This window comes from Gossypium hirsutum, chromosome A05, assembly GCF_007990345.1.
Source record: "Gossypium hirsutum isolate 1008001.06 chromosome A05, Gossypium_hirsutum_v2.1, whole genome shotgun sequence".
Taxonomy (NCBI): domain Eukaryota; kingdom Viridiplantae; phylum Streptophyta; class Magnoliopsida; order Malvales; family Malvaceae; genus Gossypium; species Gossypium hirsutum.
Window position 1 is genome coordinate 39,626,840 of NC_053428.1, and position 21,070 is coordinate 39,647,909.

A 21,070-nucleotide genomic window follows, 5' to 3' on the forward strand; every position below is an offset into this window, starting at 1 on the left:
TCAAATCGAATCGAGTTTTGCCCACCCCTATACCAAATAACACAAAACCTCTTAATTGATAGCAAAAATTATTCTAGTCTAACATTCTTCTCTTATTTGCATTAACTTGATATAATTCAAATTAATATTTTACAATAAATAACTATTTTTATTTAAAATAAATTATAAAAATATATCGACATTAATATAATTTTATTTAATATTTTTTTGAATGATGAAATTGACTACTGAATTATTCAACCCAATTTTGAGTGAAAAACTTCAAATAAAATTAATATGAAATTCCACTCAATTCATGAATCAACCTAATTAAGTATTTATTAGATACTAAAATGGTTCACTTTTGGTTAAACTTTTTTGATCGTATGCTCTAAAAATGGCAATACCAACCTTTATTTTCTTTTTATTTCCCATTTTCTCTATTTCTCAAGCTTTTTTCCATTGGCAAAAATACTCTCTCTCTCTCTCTCTCTCCTTTATTTTTTTTTCCTTTTTATTTTTCTCTTTTCTTTTGTTATGGATAAAAGGAGAGAGAAAATCCCAATATTTTAAAAGAGATCTGAGATTTCTTTTTCAAGGACAGGTATTGAAAAAGTTTCAACTTTCTTTTTTCTTTGACACATTCATTGATTTTCTTTTTCATAATTGATTTGAATTTGAAAACTTTAATATGAGTTTTTCATTTTCTGTTTTTAATAATCATCTTTCATTTTTTTTCTTGGTTATACTATTATAATTTAGATAGATTTATTGAATTTTAAATTCTGTTAACATTGAGCTTTAATGTATTAGATTTAAAAATTTATTTTATTTAAACTCGAGTTTGATTTAATTGATTTGTATGATAATATTATCTTAAAAGATTTATGTTTAAAATTTAGTATGAATCGATCATGAAATTAAATTAAAATGGTAGATAAATTCTTGATCATATCATATTTATTGCAACCGTGGATATATCAATTATAATGAAGAAAAATTAAAACTGTAAAAATTTAAATCATTATTTTTTTTCAATATTTGTTTGAACCACTTTTGACTCAATGGGAACTGAGATATTCCATGGTTTTTCTCTGGTTGTGAAGAGGAATTGTTGACAGATGGGCAAAAAAAGAGATTGGTTTTGGTTTGTGAAGAAAGCTTTGACCCCTGAGTCCAAGAAAGATCAGGTAAAAGGTTTTCACAATTTAAGATTTTTTTATAATTAAAAATTATTTATAAGATGAATTGTTTTGAACAAATTAATATTTTATTTTAAAAAGGGCGAGGCTAAAATGTCAAGGCAACATCCTTTTTCACCCAACTTTTACTCTCTCTCTTTTTTTAAATTTTTAAATTTTTTATATAGTTTAGTTTTATAATTTTATAGTCATAGATGTGGTATAATTTTGAATTTCATACCTCTATTTTATGAAAACTAGAAGTTAATTCATTTATTTTAATTTATCATATTTTGATCTTTGCATGTTTGGGATTTAGAAAATTAATCAAATTATTTAATACTATTAAACTCAATTATCACATTACTTATCTCAATCAATAGTTCATCAAATTCATATGAAAAGGAATTAATAAAATCATTAATTTAACAAGTTATGTGGTAAATTAGAAAACGATCCATTCTCATAAATAATCTGCTTTCTATTTTATTTTTAATATAAAGGGCCCATAATTTAATTCCTAAATTTCATTAACTAATATTTACTTATTTTACATTATCCTCCAAATCTGGATCAAAATTACACAATTTGGTTCTAATGAATTTTTAAAAGTTGAAATCGTTTGAAAATTTTGGTTTAATTAATTTACAAAAACTAAAAAAAAAAAACAGTCTTCCCATTTTAATTTGTCAAAATATAATCTTCATGCTTTATTAAAATTGAGAAATTATTAGTTTAATTGATGGTACACATATGAACTTGAATTGTTGATTTATTTTATAATTTGTTATCTAAAAAATTTCAAACTATTTAATTTTATAAATTTTTTACATATAAATTACTGAACAATTAAATTAATTTTTATGTTAGGAGGAAAATGTGTTTTAGTATACTCAAATTCAATCTGATATGATTTAACAGTGTTACTCAACAAAATTTATGATAAAATAGGATAAATTAAAGTAGAGGATTAATTTGATGAAAATGATTATGGGACCAAAAATTTTGGGTATTGCATCGTATCCGAGTTATGTTTTTGTTCATATACTTGGTTTGCTTCTTGGCTTGTGTTAGGATCGTCCCGATTAAGCAACGAACAAGTAAAAATAGTAGAAGAAATTGAGAAGATGAACACACAAATTTAACGTGGAAAAACCCCTCAAAAGAGGATAAAAATCCACGGGCAAAGATAATTTTACTATAATGGCAAAAGAATGAAGAGTACAAAAGATGGAGATAAAAACTAAACCCCGAAAACCCGAAAAACAAAGAACCCTCAAACGTAAACACAAAATTCTCTGAATGTGTTATGAGTTCTAATCTAATAGGTGTCTCTTAATTTCTAAGATTGTAAAGGAGCCTATTTATAGGCTAAATTAGTAAGTCAAATAAACTATACTAATAAATGCTAAATATATTATACTAATAAATACTAAATCTTCTAGAAAGAAAATATATTTTTGTTTAACTTGACTTGCAAGCAATCTCTTAAAATTTGGGTCACACAATTCTAACAATCTCCACCTTGACACAAATTCTTTCAATGCCATCTTTGCCAAAACCCGCCACGGGCCTATCTTGAACTATGCAGGGAATTAACTGAGTCGAATCTATGCTTAGAAGCTGGAAGACTTCTAGCCTTTGACTTGTGCACTGCCAAATCAAAACTAACCCGGGTCTGATTTTCACGAATACAGTGCCCTAACTTTTCAAAACCTGCATCCAAAAGAGAACCTCTCTTCAACGAAACGGTCATACCTTTTTCCCTCCTATGACCAAGTTGCCTCCGCTTCAAATGAGTTGACTTTGACTCCGTAACGGACGAGGGACGTTCGATTTCACCGGTCACTGTAGAACCTTCCAGAATATAAAGACTGCCGGTTCTTTTACCTTTTAACAAAACGAGAGCTCCACGAGATACTTTAATGTCGCTCGACTCGATGTTGATTCTGCATCCTTTCAAGTCTAAAATACTCAAGGAGATGAGATTCTTTCGTAAATCAGGTACATACCTGACATCTGAGAGTGTCCTAATCGTCCCATCGTGTATCCTAATTTTAACAGTACCAATACCGATTATTTTACTAGATGAATCGTTTCCCATGTGCACAACTCCACCTTCAACTGAACTGTATGTGGAGAACCATTCTCTATTGGGACACATGTGGAAAGAACATCCTGAATCTAGGATCCACTCAGACGTAAGCTTAGAGTTATCGCTCGTTGACACTAACAAGAAATCATCACCGCCTTCATCGACCAAATTAGCACCAGCTACATCTTCCTCGTTACTCTCAGCAGCTCTTTTATTTCGCAGTTTATAACAATCTGCTTTGACGTGACCTAACTTTTTGCAATAGCGACACCTTTTGTCTCGTTTCTTTGATGCTACCAAAACGGAAGCTTGTCTATCTGCTTTGCTATTCAAATCAAACTCATTGTCGAGTTTGTCTCTACTCAACAAATGACCCTTCACATCTTCGAACGAGAGTTTGTCTCTGCCATAAATCAGGGTCTCCCTGAAAGACTTGTATGAAGAGGGTAAAGAGCACAATAATAGCATAGCTTGATCTTCATCGTCAATATGAACCTCAACGTTCTTTAAATCATTTAAAAGAGTAATGAATTGACTGATGTGATCTTTAAGAAGCTCACCTTCGTTCATGCGAAACGTAAATAGATGTTGTTTCAACACTAAACGGTTAGCCAGAGACTTAGTCGCATAAAGAGTTTCTAACCTTTTCCACAAGGCGAATGAGGTCTTCTCCATCAATACCTCCTGCAATACTGTATTCGCGAGGCACAACTGGATTGCAGACAAGGCCTTTTCATCAAGCTCTTCCCATTCTGTTTGATTTAGATTCTCAGGCTTTTTCCCTGTAACAACCTTTTTCAAGCCATTTTGAACTAGAATTGCCATCATCCGAACTTGCCACAGATTGAAATTTGTCTCACCATCGAACTTCTCAATTTCAAACCTTGTTGCTGCCATCTCTGACCGGGCTGATCTATGAAAGTTAAACTAGCTCTGATACCACTTGTTAGGATCGTCCCGATTAAGCAACGAACAAGTAAAAATAGTAGAAGAAATTGAGAATATGAACACACAAATTTAACGTGGAAAAACCCCTCAAAAGAGGATAAAAAACCACGGACAAAGATAATTTTACTATAATGGCAAAAGAATGAAGAGTACAAAAGATGGAGATAAAAACTATACCCCGAAAACCCGAAAAACAAAGAACCCTCAAACGTAAACACAAAATTCTCTGAATGTGTTATGAGTTCTAATCTAATGGGTGTCTCTTAATTTCTAAGATTGTAAAGGAGCCTATTTATAGGCTAAATTAGTAAGTCAAATAAACTATACTAATAAATGCTAAATATATTATACTAATAAATACTAAATCTTCTAGAAAGAAAATATATTTTTGTTTAACTTGACTTGCAAGCAATCTCTTAGAATTTGGGTCACACAATTCTAACAGCTTGCAATTTGTGATTTAAATTTTGGTGAATTTTTGGTTCAGAAGGAAAGTTCAAAATCAAAGAAAAAATGGCAAAGCAAAACCAAGGATTCGGGGCCTGCAGTTCCTTTGCCTCAAGAAACTGAAACGGAAACAAAAACTGAAGAGCCTGAACTTCCTCCCCCTGCAGATGCCAAACCAGCGGAAGCTGAAAATGAGCCTAAAAAACACACCTACTTCGTCGCTCTTGCCACCACTATGGCTGCTGCCGCCGCGGTCGCAGCTTCTAAAGCGACTGCTGAGGCTGTTCACGTCGCTTCTTTACAACGCATATTGTCGGAGAGAACGGCTGCTACCAAGATTCAAACTGCATTTCGCGGATACTTGGTATGAGATCACTCCTTTTTATTTATTTACTTTTTATGTTAAGCTCTTAATTATTTCTTGCATACCTGATATCAATTGAAAATTCATGAAACTATCTAAAAAGTTCTAATGTTAAAAATTCCAAGTTTTTTTTTATCAATTAAACAAATAAAAATATTAATTTATGTTATTCTTAATTTCTTTTAAATATTCGTGTTTGATTCATATTTATGATGATCTAATTTTCTAAAGATATTTATCTAAAAATATTAGATGGAAGTTAAACATTAATGAAAAATTCAATCAAGGGAGAAGGAAGTAATTCCATTTGAGTTTATATCAAGCAAAGAGTGCATTGCGAGATTTAAAGTTTTAGGTATACTTGCATATAAGTTTACAATCATAAATTCAATGGAACATCCCATTGATGAACACATTAGTTGCATTTATGCAAATGAATTTATGGCATAGCATTGCAAGCTTTGAGAAAGATTCAGATACTTGTGTTGAACATATCTCTCACATCCAAACAACATAGTTTGCCATCACAACTTCAATGAAACTTCCCATTCATGAACAGTGAGTTGTAATTATACGCAATTGGAGTGCAAAAGTTGTTTATTGGCATCCTATACCAGTATTTGAATGTAATGTGAACTTTTCTAGAAGATCAAAGATACTCGTATTAGATATATATTAATGTCAATGAAACATCCCATTCATCATGAGTGGTCAGTTGTATTTTATGCAAAGGAAGTGATTGCATTTGAGTGGTATGTCAGGCTCGGAGGGCATTGCCAGAATTGAGAAGGTCGGAGAGATTGAAATCAATGATAGAAGGGCAATCCGTGAAAGAGCAAGCAAAAATTGCATTAAGATGCATGCAAACAAAGGGTGGACTGCAGTCCCGGATTCGTGGAATGAGGCTTAGAATATTGGAAGAGAACCAAATTCTTCATCACCACCTTCAACAGAAACGCCACAAAGAGCATGACAAGTTTAATGCCTCTGTATGTGCCTACCTAAAGCTTCCCACATTTTTTGATTATTATGCTTGTTTAAATGATATATTGTTATTTCCTTAGAATTATTCCGCATGCTAATTGTGGGGATATAAACAGATGGGAGGAGAGTGGCATGATGGTAGAAAGTCGAAGGAGCAATCTGAAGCAATAAAGCAGTACAAGCAAGAAGCTGCTATGCGAAGGGAAAGAGCTTTAGCTTATGCCTTCACTCGCCAGGTATTATTTGCCACTTCTCCCCCCCCCCCCCTTTTCTTTCTGCTTTTTAAAGCTACAAGTTTTGGATAAAATACAAAAGGGATAATGATAAATTTAGCCTCTATCATTTAACTATTTTATCACTTTCACCATTTTTTTTTGGTATCATTTTGGTCCTCAACTTTCAACATTTAGTCAAATTACTTTTCTTGGACAGAACAATCAACTAAACTATAAAAAATTTAAAATTATTGACATTTCCACTTGCATGGTAATTCATGTATAATTTATAAAAAATCAACAAATTAATAAAAATATCTTAAAGTTTAACAAATTAAAAAAAAGTTCATAAAAAATTTTAGAAAATTTATTCAAGTTAGCAGTGAAGTATGTGTAGATTGCTACGTGAGCTGTCGAGGCAATGTCATTAAAATTTTAATAGTTTAATAAATATTTCCGTAAAAAAGAAAGTAATTTGACTAAACTTTAAAAGTAGAGGACCAAAGTGATCTAAAAAAGAATAGGGTAAAGTACAATTGATCATCCAATTTTCATATGTTTTTATTTTGGGCCCTGAAAAAAAAATGCATATTGAGCATGGGCGTTAGCAACCATTTTCATATTCATCACCCAATTTTAATAAGCTTTCATTTCAGCCATTACCGTCTAATTTAATATTATTTTATATTCATTTTAGTCACCCAATTTTAACAATATTTTTTTAGCCACTCATTTTATCTTTTTTAAAATTAATTTTTTTCTAAAAAATACCTAAATTTTACAAGAAATTGAGTTATTCAATTGTGGAGATGAAATCTAAGTTTTCCTCTTTTACTTAAATCTTTGTAAAAATTTAAAACTTTCCTTTGAAGCTGAAAAAACTAAAAGTCAACTCTAAAAAAATAAAGAAAATTAAAAAGATAAAAGTTTTTTTCACTTTTAAAACCCAAAGTACTTTTTGTTGAAAAGCCTTAGGTTTTTCCTTGAAAAACTAAAATTAATTCTAGAAAAGGAAAAAAAATAAAGAAAAATGATTAGTTTTTCTTGCTAATAATCTAAATATTTTTGTAAAAACTCAAATAATTTCTTATAAAACCCTAATTTTTCTTTTTACTTGAAAAAAAACTTAAAATTAATTCTAAAAAATAGAAAAAATAAAATTACTTTTTAAAAGTTAAAATGAGTGACTAAAATAAAGCCTTGATAAAGTTAGGTGACTAAAAAGTGAGTAGAATAATATTGAATTAAATATGGGTAGCTAAAATTAAAACGTAATAAAGTTAAGTAACTAAAATAAAAATAATTGTTAACGACAGTGCTCAATTTATATATATATTTTTCATTTTCAGTGTCCAAAATAAAAATTTATGAAAGTTGGGTCACCAAGTGTGCAATTTACCCAAAAGAATAAGGGTCAAAATGACAAAATAAATAAACATTAAGAACTAAATTTGTCTTTATACAAAATAAAAACATTTGAGCTCATTAAACTATCAAAAATAAAGGATTAGTATTTAATGCACTAACAATATAACAAATATTTTTCCAAGAATAAGTTCAATTGCCACATTCAACCCTTAAATTCAATTATTAATATTTAAGATAAATATCAAAATTACACATGAATTTTGATTCTACGTGTAATTTAATACATAAAATTTAATTTTGTCTAGTTATATATGCGAAACTTTGATTGTTGTTTGAATATATATATAAAAAATTATGCACAACAATTTGGCTCACTTGAAACGTTTGAAGCCGAGGAGCGTAAAATTATTATAGAGCCCTTATATTAAGATTTAAATGACATTTCACTCCTCTACTTAAAAATTAGGTTAATTAATTTATGTACGTCAGATTAAAAATAAATTAATTATTATGTTAAAAATTTTATATATTTTTATATGTCACATATAATTGTCTAATTATTTATCAGTTATTTTTTAAAATTAATTTACTTTTTAATTTTAGTAATTTTTAATAAAAAAAAAGACAAAAACTCTTTTGCCGCCTCAAGTGCGATGAGAGGATGATGGAGTACAATTCTAATTATTTCTAGTATATTTATTTCGGTGCTAAAAATACTAACTTAAATGGCCTTTTGGGGAAATAAAAAACAGCGATCATGGAAGGTCACTTCTAAAGCAGCGAATCAAACATTAATGGATCAAAATACTCCCCATTGGGGATGGAGTTGGTTAGAGCGATGGATGGCAGCTCGACCGTGGGATATCCCATGCTCATCACCTAACAACGCCTCCATCAACACTTTGGCCTCCTCTTCCATCTCTAACAACGATAATAAGCCATCTCCAACACCCTCAAAACCAACCCCTCCTCCTCCGTCCAAGATACCTTCCTTTTCATCACTTTCCAGTCAAATTAGACAGCCAAGTCCAAGGGGGACACGGCCAGGAGGCGACGAGTGCTCGACACCGGATCGTGACCGGAGACGACAAAGCAGCATTGGAGGTTTTTCATCGGCGAAAGATGATAAGAGCGTTGGAAGCTCGGCGGAGAAGGCGCCGTCGTGGATGAAGCAAGTCAGGACGTCCCAGTTGTCGAGTTCTTTGAGGCATGATAGGATACCGGAGAAGGGAGTGGCCGGCATTGCGAAGAAGCGGCTCTCGTTCCCTGCAACGGCAGGTAAGGTAAGAATATAAAACCGTCGTGTGCTCGAATGGCGGATAATAATGCCCTGCTTAAGACACAAAGATGACAAACGGAATGGAGGAGAGGGTGGTAGTAGCGGAAGAAAAGAGCTGTAACATAAAGAAGACTGAATAGAATGGTGGCTGCGACGGTGGTGGTGAAGCGGTAAATAAAAACGAACAGAGATTTGAGCGGCCATTGGAGCTTTTTTCTTTAAAAAAAATATTATTTGTAGATTAAACACAATATGTAATGGATGGTATTTTGTTATATTCATAAATCTTACTCGCATTTTAAAATTTAAGTATATGTAAGTAAAATTTATCTTTTAATATTTATATTTTTTATCAATTTAATTTTTATTCTTTATTTAAGTTAAATTTAAATCTTAATCTTCTAAAAAAGTCAAATTTAATTATCAACATTTTGAAAAAGAGTTAAAATGATTTTTTTTAACCAAAACAATATTAACGTTATGTGTACATAGACTATCATATAAGTTGCCAAACTAATAACATTAAAATTAAACTAAAAAATAATTTAACTATTTTCTTTTAAAAAATTAAGAAAAAAAAGTTAAATTAACAAAATAAAAATAAAAACATTGAGATGATTTTATTATTATGCCAAAATTTTAGACTCAAAACTTTCAAAAATATGAAGTTGTTTGAGAAAATGTTAACTTCCTTTGTTTACCTTGTTACCCATTTATGTTTTAAAAACAAGTAAAATTCTTTTAAAAAATTTAAAAATATATTATGTATTTTGTTGATGATATGTATTTAAAGATCTCATTAAAATTATATTCTTCTAAATCAACGATTGAAATAAATAAATAAAAGAACATCAATTTACATCACTTAAAGATTTTAACAATTGAAAAAAAAAATTTAAACACCAATTCACATCATGTAAGATTTACTTTGTGAAATATAAGTGAATATACAAGTTAATAAGTTTTAAGTCAAACTTGAACATTAACCACTTTAACCAATTTCAACACTAAATGAAAGAAATTGATTTCCAAAAGTCACATGTACTATCAGCTAAAAATTTTAGCTTTCGAAAATCACTTTTTCCAAGCACTTTTGGGATATTTTCTATTTCTGAAAAGTACTTTTTCTCTCAAAAACTTTTTATCTCGAAAGCAATGCTTCTTAGAAGCATTTCTAAACTAAGCTTTAATCACATTGCATAATAGGAGTGCAGACCAATGAGGCCGGTAACATTAGAAAACTTTAGATACTAAAGTAACGAAAAGTAGCTTTTGATACCGAAATTATAATTAAGGCTTTGTTTGTTTCACTGAAAATGGCTTTCGAAAAATGATTTCTAAAAAATGATTTACTTTTCTGAAAAAAAGATAATAATTTCTGGTATTTGGATGAATCTGTATAAAATATTTTTTATTATTTGGCAGATTTCCTGAAAATATCTCATAAAAGTTGTTTTCAATAAAATAAACATACATTTGAGATTTTATTATCTTTTCATTGTTTAACTGAGTTTATTTCATAAAGCTTATTCATATTTTAATTAATCATGGTTTAGTTTTAATCAATCTTAATTTACTTAATTAAGCTTAATTCTTAATTCCATACATTAGGGAATATAAATTTATGTTTAATTAAGTTGAAAGTGGTAAATATTTATTTTGAATATTATTTGGATATAGAGGTGCTCGTGGGTCGGGCCGGGCGGGCTCAACTAAAAATTCATGCCCATTTACTAGGTTCGGGCCCGGGCCTGGCCTGAAAAACGGGCCTAAAACTTTGCCCAAACCCGACCCGAATAAAAATGCTAAAACCTGGGCCTAACCCGGCTCACCCGTATTAATTTTTTATATTATTTTTAAATATATATAATACATCAAAAATACTAAAAATATCAAAATAAATATTTCCCAAAAAATTGAAAATAAATTTTAAAAAATATATAGACTTAAATAACACTAAGATAAATGCAATTTAAAAAGCAAATACCTCTAAAATAATAACAAAATTAACAATAAAATAAGTTTTATACAATATCCAAATAATAACAATAAAATAGTAGCAACATATTAATAAAATGGTAGCAAAATAGGGAGAAAACAACAAGAAAATAACATTAAAAAAAAGAGCAGATTTTTTTGTCCTTTAGTGAATTCGGGCCGGGCCAAAAATGCCTTACCCAAGGCCCAACCTTTTTTTTAAACGGGCCTTATTCTTTTTCCAAGCCCATTTTTTGGGCCTATATTTTTGCCCAAACCCTCCCACATTTCAGGCGGGCATTCGGGTCAGGCCACCATGATCAAGTCTTGTAACACGCCCTACCCGTATCCAATGCCGGAATAGGTACGAGGCATTACCGGAGTTCATTGAACATTTTCAGATAATTCTGAGTCATTTATTATTCATATTTTGAAAATAATCATAACGTCTCTCTATTGGGCCCTTTAAGCTCCAAACATACATTAAAAACTAACCGGAATTAAATCGGGATCATAAAAAATTTCGCAAAATCTTAAATATTTTCATCTAAGTACTTACCATTTCAATGCTTCTTATAATTAAACATGTTACCATTCAATCAATAGCTTGACACTTGTCTAAGCGTCAAACAACATCATTGTTAGTATACTTGCACATATTTCATATAAATTCAACATTGATATACTTATTTTCCCGACATGTCACGCTTGAGTTTAATAATTGTCTTTACTTACATAATTTCCTTGTATCAACATATCAAAGATAATCATATATGTACATGTCATGAAACATATCATTCTCTTACCGTTTCTTCATAAGTATATATCAATCATTTCATTATATCAATATTTCATGCTCCATCATTTCCATTTATTTTATGTATATTTGTTCCGGTAAAGTTTATATCAAACTTAACATAAATTATATTCCATGTACTTATTCTCATTTCATTTATCAATCTTCATAATTATTTCATACAACTATTTTGTACATACATTTCCATATGACCAGTTCTTGTAAACATTTCACACAACCATACATTTCCATATGACCAGTTCTTGTAAACATTTCACACAACCATTTCATATAACCATTCGTCATCTGATACATATTACCTGAATATCAATTGTTCAATAGATGTCATCGCGTCTCCCATCCACGGTCTTATTTATCTTTGACATGATGCCATGGTATCTTTCAACCATGGTCTTATTCATTCCCGTCATGTTGCCATGGTATCTTTCAACCATGGTCTTACACATTTTATATCCTGTTGCCATGGTATCTTTCAACCATGGTCTTACACATTTTATATCTTGTTGCCATGGTATCTTTCAACCATGGTCTTACACATTTCATGTCGTGTTGCCATGGTATCTTTCAACCATGGTCTTACACATTTTATATCCTGTTGCCATGGTATCTTTCAACCACGGTCTTACACATTTCATATCATGTTGCCATGGTATCTTTCAACCATAGTCTTACACATTTCATATCATGTTGCCATGGTGTCTTTCAACCATGGTCTTACACATTTCATTTCAGAAAGCACACTCCCGCGAACCTCATCCTTACAGCGGGATTACCAGTCCAGGCTAAATCCCCTGCAAGGACAATTACTCTAATGAGCTTGGATCTAAATTACCAGTCCAGGCTAAATTCAGACCCTAATTCGGATTACCCATCCGGGCTAAATCCATTTTCCACATATTCTTCGAGAGGGCTATATCAGGATAGGATCACCCGTCCGGGCTAGATCCTTTTTACCGTCAATTCCTTTTCAGAGATCCATCGAAATTTCCTTTCATTCAACTGGGATTTCTTCCCCTTTTTATCAAATATATCAATGTTTCATAAATTTTCATACGATAAACTTTCAAATCATATTCACATCAATAACATACATTTCAAGCATTTAATAATATAATTCAAGTTACATGAACTTACCTCATTGCTTGTTTGTGTTTATAATTTCATTAATCCGATATCTTTTCTTTTCCACGATCAAGTCTCGTATTTGAGTCGTCTGGATCTTTATAAATAAATTTGATCATCATTTTCATTCATTTCATATTCTAATGCATTTAATTAATGCTCTAGGCAAAATTACCATTTTGCCCCTAAACTTTTAATTAATGACGATTTCATCCTTAGGGTCAGGAAAATCAAATTCTTGCAATTTAATCCTTATTTCCAGCTATTATTCTCATACATATTGATAACAGTCCATGAATTCTATAAAATATCAGAATTTTCCATAATTTCAACTCTTTTCAATTTAATCCCTAAAACATGTTTTCCCCCGATCTTGAACTAAATTAATAATTTCATTCAATTTTATAATTTAAATAATAAAATAATCCATTTCATGCAATTTGGTCATTTCTGACATTTTTACAAAATTTCCCATAAAGTTTTACTTTTATTCAATTTAGTCCCTGAGCCTAAAATATGAAAATTAGCCATGCTAGATGAATATTCATACATATTTTTCCTCCTCCTCCTCTCCATTCCACATCATTAATGTATATACACACTTGTAAGTAACATTATCTATAATTTTTATTATTTACTTTTATGAATATTCAAGTTGTCTATCTGCATCATAATCACAAAATTATTTATATCTGGAGATATAGAATTCCAAATTAAGATCCGCTAATTTTCCTTGAAACTAGACTCATATATATTCTTTCCATAAAATTTTTCAGAATTTTTGGTTTAGCCAATAAGTATAGTTTATTCTTTAAAGTCACTCTTATTCTGCTGTCTGATAGTTGTGACCTTTCTTCACTAAAATTAATTATATCCTCATACAGAATTCGAATGATGTTCCTTTTGTTTCTCTTGAAAATAGACTCATTTAATATTCTAAATATATAAATTTAAGCCCATAATTATTTTTATCAATTTTTTTATGATTTTAAAAAGTCAGAACAGGGGGACCCGAAATCATTCTGACCTTGTCTCACAAAATTCATCATATCTCATGATTTACAATTCCATTGCTTACATCATTTCTTCTATAAGAAACTAGACTTAATAATATTTAATTTTATATTTTATTAATCCTATAATTAGATTTCTACAATTTTTTATGATTTTTCAAAGTTAGACTACTGCTGCTGTCCAAAACTGTTTTAGTGCAAGATATTAATTACCATGTTATAACACCCTTATTTTCTTTTTCTACACCATTTCTCATCACTTTCTCTTATTTTCTCTTCACTAACATATCAAGAATATAGGACCTTATGTAAGAAAACTCTACTATTACATTATTTTCATGCTTTGTCAATAATAACAAACTTAAAAACATATTGAAATCTTGATGTACTTACCTTGTTCTATTGATACTAATCTTTAACTTTATTTTCTCTCTCCTCCAGTTTCTATTTCTTGAATCTAACTTGATATTCTGACTCCTCATGGTCTCCTTAACATTTTTCTCTCTTAGTAGCTATGAAAATTCTTTTGATTTCTAGGTGAAAATGGTGAATTTTTTGTGGAATGACCAAATTGTAAAGAAAGAAAACTTCTTTTCTTCTTTCTCTCTCTCACGCACGTTGGTTTGCATGGGAAAGAAAAGATGATGATTCTTCATCTTTCTTTTCTTATATATACTAAATAAAATAATAATAAAATAATAAAATATCATTTAAAAATCAATTTAAAGTATTAATAAACTAATATTTATTTATTTAATTTATCTAAAATATCTCCAACATCATCATTGTCTCTAGGTTTCTCTATCTTCTAATTGACCATTTTACCCTTAGTATCTTTTAAAATTCCATTCTTGAGTCATCACTTAATTTGGTAAAATTACAATTTAGTCCCTCATAATTCTTCACCTATTCAATTTGGTCCTAATTCATCAATTTTCCTTGGTTTCTATATCATTCCACCCTTAAAATATTTTCACTATTAGTCCTCCAACTTTTTATATTTACTTTTTAATCCCTCAAATTTTGAGTATTTACTCTTGGGCCATAAAACTTTTCTCACTTTTACAATTTAGTCGTTTCTTATGTTAGTATATCATAATATACTTCCCAGTGACATAACTCAATTTTTTCCTCTTCTTGTCACTTTATTTCCTTATTTTACTATATTAAGGATAATATCTTACTGTAGAAATTTTCAGGGTGTTACATTTCTCTCCCCCTTAAAATAAATTTTGTCCTCGAAATTTCCTTGTTTTCTTTTGATCATGAATTTCATTATTTCTATAGTTCTATAGTTTCTTTCTATACATATTTACCCAGTTTATCATTTATATCCATTCTCTATCCTTTCATTTCACAATTTATTTTCAATACAATATTTCACATTTGTCTTTCAGAGCTTCTACCAACAGAAATAGAAAATAATATCATATGAATCTTATTATCAAGTGTTCTATCACATATATTGGCTTGGAAAACCAAAGAAAGATAGAGTAGTACCACTTGTGAATCAATCAAACTTGTGATAATTTCTGTCTATTAGCATATTTATCCAACCTTTCCATATGTTGATTATAGCATCCAAACATGAACAGTTGTATATACCTTTGAAAATATCAGTATATGTAAAATACTCGTATAAAATTTCAAAAAACTTTTACTGTAATATACCTATTTATAACAGCTATATTCAAATATATTTTTTAATTTATCAGTTCACTCAAGAAACTAATTTGGAAGAAATTTTCAGTTAACCATTCTGTAAATACCATATTTGAACAAATCGATTTTCCTATAAATAATTTCTTTATTTAACAGTGGTACTGTATATCCCAGCTAATTTTCAAAAAAATTTTGATGTCTCTATTCAGAACCCATCTTTACTTATTAACTCATTCTCAGTTCCGACTGCATTATCAATTATTCAACTATTGAGCTTTTCACTTTCCGCTTCTGAACTTAATCAATATAAATCTCATAAATTTCATTGCATATAACTGTACTAGTAAAGGGGTATAGATCGTAAAGCCTCATAATTTAATTTTAATGTATTTACTCATATAACATTTATCATTCTCAAGTACTATAAAACATTTATTCGTACTTTTACGAGTTCTGCTTCATCATAACTAACACTTTTGCTCAGAGATAATCCTTTACCTCGTAACGAAAATTGTTTACTTTTTACTTAGCAGAGGCCCAGTAGACTAGATAAAACACTTCGGATATACGGGACTTATACAGAGGTGCATTATTATGCACTATTAAACAAAGAACACTGAGGCGCTATACAGAGAGTACGAATGTGCTGAATGTGCTAATAATCAGAGAGCATGTCGAGGTCCCTTAATATCCTAGTAGTTCTAATCTTGTCTACTTGGGCAAATTATTTCATGCATGCATATCACTTTTACACCTTCGCATAATACTTTTACATGCTTTACAATTTAATCCTTGTACCAATAATTCATATACTTATATCTTCTGTATCTTCAATACATGTAATATATTTCAAAATTCACTATTAATTCAAAATTCTCTAATAATCCTTATCATGTACTTCATATATTACTTTTATATATTTTGTAATTTAGTCATCAGCATAATATTTCATGTAGTAATATAAATTGTTTTTAATAATACATATAACATAATATTCATCATCGACATGTATTATAAAACATTTATTCATACCATTTTTTTATACCGATTCATCATAATCAGCTTTCTACTCATATACTTGAGCATCCCTTTTAACATTATCAGAATTAGCTTGGTTGAAAAACATCTCTTTCTATAAATAAAACAAATCTCATTAGAGTCGAGAGATATCACACTATCACATATTATAATGACTTGTGTTTTTAGACTTCACATATACTACGTTAGGTCAAAGAACAGACTAAATCGTAGCTCTGATACCACTAAATGTAACACCCCCTACCCGTATTCATTGCCGAAATAGGTACGAGGCATTACCGGAGTTTATTGAACATTTTCAGATAATTCTGAGTCATTTATTATTCATATTTTGAAAATAATCATAATGTCTCTCTATTGGGCCCTTGAAGCCCCAAACATACATTAAAAACCAACCGAAATTAAATCGGGATCATAAAAAATTTCACAAAATCTTAAATATTTTCATCTAAGTACTTACCATTTCAATGCTTCTTATAATTAAACATGTTACCATTCAATCAATAGCTTGACACTTGTCTAAGCGTCAAACAACATCATTGTTAGTATACTTGCACATATTTCATATAAATTCAACATTGATATACTTATTTTCTCGACATGTCACGCTTGAGTTTAATAATTGTCTTTACTTACATAATTTCCTTGTATCAACATATCAAAGATAATCATATATGTACATGTCATGAAACATATCATTCTCTTACCATTTCTTCATAAGTATATATCATTCATTTATATATTTCATTATATCATTTATTTTATGTATATTTGTTCCGGTAAAGTTTATATCAAACTTAACATAAATTATATTCCATGTACTTATTCTTATTTCGTGTATCTATCTTCATAATTATTTCATACAACTATTTTGTACATACATTTCCATATGACCAGTTCTTGTAAACATTTCACACAACCATTTCATATAACCATTCGTCATCTGATACATATTACCTGAATATCAATTGTTCAATAGATGTCATCGCGTCTCCCATCCACGGTCTTATTTATCTTTGACATGATGCCATGGTGTCTTTCAACCATGGTCTTGTTCATTTCATGTTACATTGCCATGGTATCTTTTAACCATGGTCTTATTCATTCCCGTCATGTTGCCATGGTATCTTTCAACCATGGTCTTACGCATTTTATATCCTGTTGCCATGGTATCTTTCAACCATGGTCTTACACATTTTATATCTTGTTGCCATGGTATCTTTCAACCATGGTCTTACACATTTTATATCCTGTTGCCATGGTATCTTTCAACTATGGTCTTACACATTTCATATCATGTTGCCATGGTATCTTTCAACCATGGTCTTACACATTTCATATCATGTTACCATGGTGTCTTTCAACCATGGTCTTACACATTTCATTTCAGAAAGCACACTCCCGCGAACCTCATCCTTACAGCGGGATTACCAGTCCAGGCTAAATCCCCTGCAAGGACAATTACTCTAATGAGCTTGGATCTAAATTACCAGTCCAGGCTAAATTCAGACCCTAATTCGGATTACCCATCCGGGCTAAATCCATTTTCCACATATTCTTCGAGAGGGCTATATCAGGATAGGATCACCCGTCCGGGCTAGATCCTTTTTACCGTCAATTCCTTTTCAGAGATCCATCGAAATTTCCTTTCATTCAACTGGGATTTCTTCCCCTTTTTATCAAATATATCAATGTTTCATAAATTTTCATACGATAAACTTTCAAATCATATTCACATCAATAACATACATTTCAAGCATTTAATAATATAATTCAAGTTACATGAACTTACCTCATTGCTTGTTTGTGTTTATAATTTCATTAATCCGATATCTTTTCTTTTCCACGATCAAGTCTCGTATTTGAGTCGTCTGGATCTTTATAAATAAATTTGATCATCATTTTCATTCATTTCATATTCTAATGCATTTAATTAATGCTCTAGGCAAAATTACCATTTTGCCCCTAAACTTTTAATTAATGACGATTTCATCCTTAGGGTCAGGAAAATCAAATTCTTGCAATTTAATCCTTATTTCCAGCTATTATTCTCATACATATTGATAACAGTCCATAAATTCTATAAAATATCAGAATTTTCCATAATTTTAACTCTTTTCAATTTAATCCCTAAAACATGTTTTCCCCCGATCTTGAACTAAATTAATAATTTCATTCAATTTTATAATTTAAATAATAAAATAATCCATTTCATGCAATTTGGTCATTTTTAACATTTTTACAAAATTACCCATAAAGTTTTACTTTTATTCAATTTAGTCCCTGAGCCTAAAATATGCAAATTAGCCATGCTAGATGAATATTCATACATATTTTTCCTCCTCCTCCTCTCCATTCCACATCCTTAATGTATATACACACTTGTAAGTAACATTATCTATAATTTTTATTATTTACTTTTATGAATATTCAAGCTGTCTATCTGCATCATAATCACAAAATTATTTATATCTGGAGATATAGAATTCCAAATTAAGATCCTATAATTTTCCCTGAAACTAGACTCATATATATTCTTTCCATAAAGTTTTCAGAATTTTTGGTTTAGCCAATAAGTACAGTTTATTCTTTAAAGTCACCCTTATTCTACTGTCTGATAGTTGTGACCTTTCTTCACTAAAAATTAATTATCTCCTCATACAGAATTCGAATGATGTTCCTGTTTGTTTCTCTTGAAAATAGACTCATTCAAGATTCTAAATATATAAATTTAAGCCCATAATTATTTTTATCAAATTTTTTATGATTTTAAAAATTCAGAACAAGGGGACCCGAAATCATTCTGACCTTGTCTCACAAAATTCATCATATCTCATGATTTACAATTCCATTGCTTACATCATTTCTTCTATAAGAAACTAGACTTAATAATATTTAATTTCATATTTTATTAATCCTATAATTATATTTATACAATTTTTTATGATTTTTCAAAGTTAGACTACTGCTGCTGTCCAAAACTGTTTTAGTGCAAGATATTAATTACCATGTTATAACACCCTTATTTTCTTTTTCTACACCATTTCTCATCACTTTCTCTTATTTACTCTTCACTAACATAACAAGAATATAGGACCTTATGTAAGAAAACTCTACTATTACATTATTTTCATGCTTTGTCAATAATAACAAACTTAAAAACATATTGAAATCTTGATGTACTTACCTTGTTCTATTGATACTAATCTTTAACTTTATTTTCTCTCTCCTCCATATTCTATTTCTTGAATCCAACTTGATATTCTAACTCCCCATGGTCTCCTTAACATTTTTCTCTCTTAGTAGCTATGGAAATTCTTTTGATTTCTAGGTGAAAATGGTGAATTTTTGGTGGAAGGATCAAATTGTAAAGAAAGAAAACTTCTTTTCTTCTTTCTCTCTCTCACGTTGGTTTGCATGGGAAAGAAAAGATGATGATTCTTCATCTTTCTTTCCTTATATATACTAAATAAAATAATAATAAAATAATAAAATATCATTTAAAAATTAATTTAAAGTATTAATAAACTAATATTTATTTATTTAATTTATCTAAAATATCTCCAACATCATCATTGTCTCTAGGTTTCTCTATCTTCCAATTGACCATTTTGCCCTTAGTTATCTTTTAAAATTCCATTCTTGAGTCATCACTTAGTTTGGTAAAATTACAATTTAGTCTCTCATAATTTTTCACCTATTCAATTTGGTCCTAATTCATCAATTTTCCTTAGTTTCTATATCATTCCACCCTTAAAATATTTTCACTATTAGTCCTTCAAATTTTCATATTTATTTTGTAATCCCTCAAATTTTGAGTATTTACTCTTAGGCCACAAAACTTTTCTCACTTTTACAATTTAGTCGTTTTTTAAATTAGTATATCATAATATACTTCCCAGTGACATAACTCAATTTTTTCCTCTTCTTGTCACTTTATTTCCTTATTTTACTATATTAAGGATAATATCTTACTGTAGAAATTTTCAGGGTGTTACAAGTCTACTCCCAACAAGTGAGTAATGCATAAACATTAGTTCAAATCAATTTTCCACATTTCAATAACATCTGTATTTCTTACTATCACAATGCATAATCTTTTTAACATATAATAATAATACAACATTTACCATTTTAACACATATATACTATTACAAACCGCTTATCGTTTCACACATCACATTTAGATCCTCATTTGTTTTCATCCTATGAATACTGTAAAGATGATTAAAACCCCGATACACGTTTCCTATTGTACCATAGTCTAACTATGGTCTTACATATGCATTGCCACAGCTCTGCCATGGTCTTACGTTCATAGTGCTATAACTCAGTTATGGTCTTATCATCAGAATGTCGTAGCCCAACTATAGTCTTACATATAAACACTATCATGGACCAACCATGGTCATAAGTTCATAGTGCCATAACCCAGTTATGGTTTTATCATCAGAATGCTGTAGCCCAGCTATGGTCTTACATATATACATTGTCATGGTCCAACTGTGGTTTTAAATACTTTAATTTTTTTAATTCCTTTCCCTTTTGCTATGAATTAATTATTTTGTTGGAATTATGTGT

General features: G+C 29.8%; 1 protein-coding gene across 1 annotated transcript; it reads left to right on the top strand.

The window, feature by feature from the left end:
* The first annotated feature begins 454 nt into the window (after positions 1-454).
* Positions 455-9,154, top strand: LOC107960599 (protein IQ-DOMAIN 1). Its single transcript, XM_041112384.1, has 6 exons — positions 455-583; positions 1,086-1,169; positions 4,691-5,014; positions 5,776-6,003; positions 6,115-6,234; positions 8,334-9,154. The coding sequence occupies exons 2-6, from the start codon at positions 1,101-1,103 to the stop codon at positions 8,874-8,876; spliced, it is 1,284 nt and encodes a 427-aa protein (XP_040968318.1). The 5' UTR covers positions 455-583; positions 1,086-1,100; the 3' UTR covers positions 8,877-9,154.
* The last annotated feature ends 11,916 nt before the right edge of the window (positions 9,155-21,070 follow it).

Excerpts from the sequence above, each read along its gene's own strand:
- LOC107960599 (XM_041112384.1), top strand. The coding sequence starts at position 1,101 with ATGGGCAAAAAAAGAGATTGGTTTTGGTTTGTGAAGAAAGCTTTGACC. Across the intron at positions 5,015-5,775 it reads CTGCATTTCGCGGATACTTG|GCTCGGAGGGCATTGCCAGA; the intron begins GTATGAGATCAC and ends GTGGTATGTCAG. Across the intron at positions 6,235-8,333 it reads CTTATGCCTTCACTCGCCAG|CGATCATGGAAGGTCACTTC; the intron begins GTATTATTTGCC and ends AATAAAAAACAG.